At 37.2% G+C, this 5,277-nt stretch overlaps 1 protein-coding gene across 1 annotated transcript; it reads right to left on the reverse strand.

The window, feature by feature from the left end:
* Window positions 1-3,333: 3,333 nt before the first annotated feature.
* Window positions 3,334-3,822, reverse strand: LOC145666050 (uncharacterized). The gene has a single exon (XM_081733149.1). The coding sequence runs from the start codon at window positions 3,820-3,822 to the stop codon at window positions 3,334-3,336; it is 489 nt and encodes a 162-aa protein (XP_081589275.1).
* Between the last annotated feature and the right edge of the window lie 1,455 nt (window positions 3,823-5,277).

The following is a 5,277-nucleotide window of genomic DNA, read 5'->3' on the forward strand; positions in this document are numbered from 1 at the left end:
TGATGGTTTGTTGGTGCCTTGGTAAACCATTTGGAGAAGTTGACACACTTAATACTTCATTTTTAATACACACATATAGACTTTATATTATGCATGGTGCACCACACTCACTTTTAATAGATAATTTCCACTTAAAATTTTTATTGAAATATTATATAAAAGAGAAAAAAATACTAATGAAATTTAATTACACTTGAGTTCTGGTTGATCTCTTAATTGATTTGATATACAACAATTAATATAAACTCCTCATTATTTTAGTTCACTGTCTCTGACAGTCTCTCAGAGAGGAGGATGATAATATCACAAACTTCGTAACACACACTTTATATGTGAAGATCAAATAATAATTATAAAAAAATGATCAATTTATATACATATTCGTTGCACTGTTCATTTGAAAACGTCGACACACAGTTCCTGCTCGAAAATCACCACGGTAGTGTCCACATTCTCATTCCACTGAGACCAAGAACTGTTCCTGACGATTTTGAGCGGCTGGATGGTAAAACTATGCTGAAGCTGACATAAAGCATGTCAGTAAAACAAGCAATTTAAACTAATGCTTGTTTCCTTGTACTATAGTCCAAGGAGAGCGCTGTCCTAATGGTTTGACAGGCATGAAATCTCTCAGTTAGAGATTTTATATTTATATAATTTTACTTCCATACGGGAAGTTGTTAACTGCACACTGTGCTACGAAGACAGTTTATTGATGAAAGATGACTATTTGGTGCTGTTGACCAACAACTGGCAAAAGAGTTATAGATAAATTTATGGTTGAAACTGTCATGTTCAGAAGTTGTTACTGAGAATAACGTAGTTTTCAAAATTTTTAAAATGTGATACTGTTAAAAAAACACACTTGATGTAACAAAAAAGCAAATAGGTGGTATATTACAGTTTACTAGAACAAATAGTATCCGATACATGTCGGTACATGTATTATCACAGGAATCCAAGGGAGAAAACAATTTTCACACTTTCCTGGGTCACACTTCCGGTACTGGAGAAGTATCGAAGACTCCCCACACACTAATACGAAGTGTACTCTCTCGGATCTATCAAGCAGCTCCCCTGTTCAGCCACTCAACAAGTATATTAAGCTATGACAATTCTAAGAAAAGCGGGACTCGCTCTACTCGGAGTCTTCCCACAAAGGGTTTGTTGCCTCGGGCTACGTCTCCTGGGTGGTTTCCTCGAAACAGCACACGGAAACTTGCTTCTGACTGTATAGTTCGCCAGACACCTATGAGAAGTGCTGCCCCCATACTCAATGGCGGTCACTTTGAAAAGCTTCTGATTACAACAGAAGTCCATAGCATTTTTACATAACATTTTTTATTTTCACTCAAAACGAACACTTAGCATAATAGAAACACATGATACTATATACAAAAATAAAGAAAAATATACACAGAATACATTTATATGATTGTACTGAACTGTCATCTCTTTTGGTATTTGAAAGAAGTCCATTTTTCTTTGGCTTCCCTTCAAACTGTTTGCCACTAAAACCCGTAGCCATGTTTGCAAGAGAGAGAGAAAGAAAACATTTTAGGTTAGTATTAATTTTGAAAATACAAGAGCCAAATGTCTTGAACGAAAGGGAAACATGTTGACAAATGTAGTTATGAATTTAGAACGGTATTTCCAAGAACTAGTGAGCGTAATACGTTAATATTAATATTTTACATATAAAATGAATTAAAATAAAATACTATTTTTAAAGCTGCTGTGCATCCTGGGAAAATTTTTTAGGCCCGTTCGGTGACGGGTTAACGAACTTTGGTAAAGGGGGTGGAATGACGCTACGAGCTCGCTACTTTAGAAATTACACCTATACAAATTTAAAATTTTTCATGTTGACGCTAAAATTTTTACAACATTTTTAATAAAGGATGTTAAGCGTCAGTCAGCAATGTATTTAATCCAACATTGCTTTACAAGTGGAAGTGAACAGGATTCTTCCTATATGTAATGAGTTTAATACTTTTGCTCATTTAGTGATATTTTCCATAGTGAGTTGTCATGGACTTCACATACAGTTTTTGAGGCGGCGAAGAGTCGCCAGAAAAAAAAATTCTGTCCACGTAGCTCGGTCTCCCAAAGTTCCAACTTCTATGCATGAATCTATAGAATATGCTTTTATTTTTTTTAATTAATTAAATGTAGTATAGTATAATAATTATCTTACATTAATTTCCATATGTCATATATACAATGTAATGTTCCAGTAATGAGATGCACGCAATAAAATAAAATTCCATCAGCCTATAAAGGGAATAACATACATGAATTAAATACAATATACATCAATATTGTATTAATATTTCCGTATTACGCTCGGCGTTTAACTATTTATACTTATACTAACAAGACAATATTTAATATTCACGTTAATATAATAGCAATTAATTTTACCACAAATTAATATATTTGAATATTGATATGTAAATGTGCCCCTCATCTGCATTTTGATATGCAGATGAAGGAGAAGGAACACGGCCTTCTACAATCCCCCCCCTATGATACTAGGTGCTGTATTTGCTAATACAGGACGTAGATCATAATGAGGGCACATTTTTGTTCCTGAAACATAAGCAAAATATTACATAATTCTTAAGATAAACACACAAAGTAAATCACAAAGTAGAACACAATAAACATGATTACAAGAAAATAAACAAAACTAAAGCAGAGAATTCAGGAAGCCCTAACTTATTTGACCTGAATTACATAAGTTCCCCATAATACATACAATACACCAATTTACTAAAATAAACACTATAGCACTACACTATTTACACTAGCATGTCAAGTCCGGGATTTGATGCGTCATGTGTGAGATAACTATTGCGTCTCTGTTGCACCAGTACCACCGTTGTTTGCTTTTTCTTTAGCAACATACCTTTTGAGTAGGTAAGCATTTTTGGTCATTTTGACCTCATGTTGCAGGATCCGCTAGCGTGTACATGTTTTTGCCTGTGGTAGCGACAATTTTTTACGGGCCAGAAAATGGGAGAAGTAACTTTTTAGAAACACCTGCTAGAGCATCCGATTTTGGGAAAACTCTAGATAATACAAGATTACCCACATTGTACTCTACTGTATGGTACGACTTGTCAAAGTTTTTCTTCCGTGCAGCAGCATTTTTTCTGTGATTTTTCTTAGCAATATCTATGTAGTACTGCACGTTATGGCGCTGATTTACTTTTGGGATTTCAAAGAGCCTGGCTATGTCTCTAGACATAGACTGTTTAAAATGGTATTTATAGACTGACACGCCAGTGGTCAGGTGTTTCGCAGAATTCAAACACTTCTTTATTTTCTTTAAGTGTTTGGGCCACAATTTTTGTTATTATGACACAATTTACGCAGTAAACGTACGGTTGCTTTTACTGCTACTTCTGCCATTTCTCCCTGGGGATAATATGGAGTAGAAGTTATGTGCCTGATACCAAGGTCCGCTAACTCATTTTTCCAGCGATCAGACTGGAAAGGTGACCCTCTGTCTGTCAAGACGAGTTTCACACTAGGGTTTACTTTTAAATAGTCCTTAAGCTTTCTTACTGCGGTGGCAGTGTTTGCTTTTCTACATGCGTATAAACCAATAAGTTTTGAAAAAGCATCATAGAACACAAGAATGTAATGGATTCCCCCAATTCCCTTGGTTATGGGTTCTAACCAATCTACACATACCAGGTAGCCTGGCTTTTCCACGACGACGGGATTCAGTGGTCCCGGACGATAACAATGGGGAGGGTTGCTTTTCTGACATAATTCGCAGGAAGCACAGTATTTCTTCACGCTTGCTCTCATCTTTGGCCATACGAAAAATTTAGTTAGAAGTGGTAGCAATTTACTGGGCGACAGGTGCCCTCGATTTGAATGGTAATAATCGAGCAGTGGAATTACTAACACTTCTGGGATGCATATTCGAACTCCTTCCCGGTCACGCTTACATAAGCGTCCGTTCGAAACTTTGAAACGGTGCCAAGCACCATTCACTCTTAGTGAGTTCGTTTTCTCTTCTACCTCTTTCTTGATCTTGCCGTAGACAGGGTCAGAAGACTGCATCTCCGGTAGTATGGCTATCATTTTTCTCAACTCACAAGGAATTTCCGTCAGTATGGTCATCAGCGACTCCTGGAGGATAGGCTTCCGTGCAACACTGAGGTCTTCTTCTGTGTGAGGAGGGTACCGTGAGTGATAATCACTTAAATTTTTATTCGACTTTACAAACTCAAACTCGAAATTAAAATTGGAGAGCAACATCGCCCACCGGGTGATGCGCTGGTTTGTAAGTTTACAGTACAGGATAAATTTCAGAGCAAGGTGGTCGCTGCGAATTTTGAATTTAATTTCTACTAAATACTGCTTAAATTTAACAACCCCATCTATAAGTTAAAAGAACTCCTTCTCAGTTACTGAGTAAATTTTCTGTGAAGCGTTGAACACACGTGATGTGAACGCGATGACCCTAATGTCACTATTGTCATCACGCTGGTACAATAGAGCTGAACACGCAACGTCACACGCATCTGATTTTAATATGAGTTGTTTATCAGGCAGGACGGTTTTCAACACAACTTCTTCTTGGAAGATCTGTTTGATCTTCTCCATCCTTGCCTGATGTTTGGTTTTCCACTTGAACCTCACATTTTTCTTCAGCAGATTGAACAACGGATAGAGAACTTCCGAGTATTTCCTGCTGAAGCATCTGTAATATTGACAGTAGCTAATGAAGGAACGCAGTTCCTTCACATTCCGGGGTGTTCTGAAATTTAACACCGACTTCACTTTCTCCGGATTTTTACTAATACCGTATTGAGAAAGTTGGAAACCAAGTATGTTTAATTTTTTTCTTGCAAAGTTACACTTCTTTAGCCTGAGAGTTAGGCCACCTGCAGTGAGTAAACCCAACACTTTGTTGAGGTGTACAAGATGTTTACTGAAGCTCCTGTCGGCTACTATCAGGTCATCGACATACGCGCCGCAGTACTCTCGCGCTTCAGTTTTAATAAGCATATCTAATGCTCGAACACAAGAAGCAAGGCTCTGTTTTGTACCGAAAGGTAATTTCTGAAAAACGTAGGAAATACCTTCATGTAAAATCCTAAATACTTTTGGTTGCTTTCTTTGACTTTAATTTGAAGGAACATTTCAGTTGCATTCACGCAACTGAACCAAGAATTATCGCAGATGTCTTGGAGAACAGACAAGGGCGGCATTGGTAGGTCAGATAAATCACCAGATATCTTAGCCAGAGCTCGA

The sequence above is a fragment of the Thermobia domestica genome, chromosome 12 (genome assembly GCF_964235325.1).
Source record: "Thermobia domestica chromosome 12, izTheDome1.hap1.1, whole genome shotgun sequence".
Taxonomy (NCBI): domain Eukaryota; kingdom Metazoa; phylum Arthropoda; class Insecta; order Zygentoma; family Lepismatidae; genus Thermobia; species Thermobia domestica.

Excerpts from the sequence above, each read along its gene's own strand:
- LOC145666050 (XM_081733149.1), bottom strand. The coding sequence starts at position 3,822 with ATGAGAGCAAGCGTGAAGAAATACTGTGCTTCCTGCGAATTATGTCAG.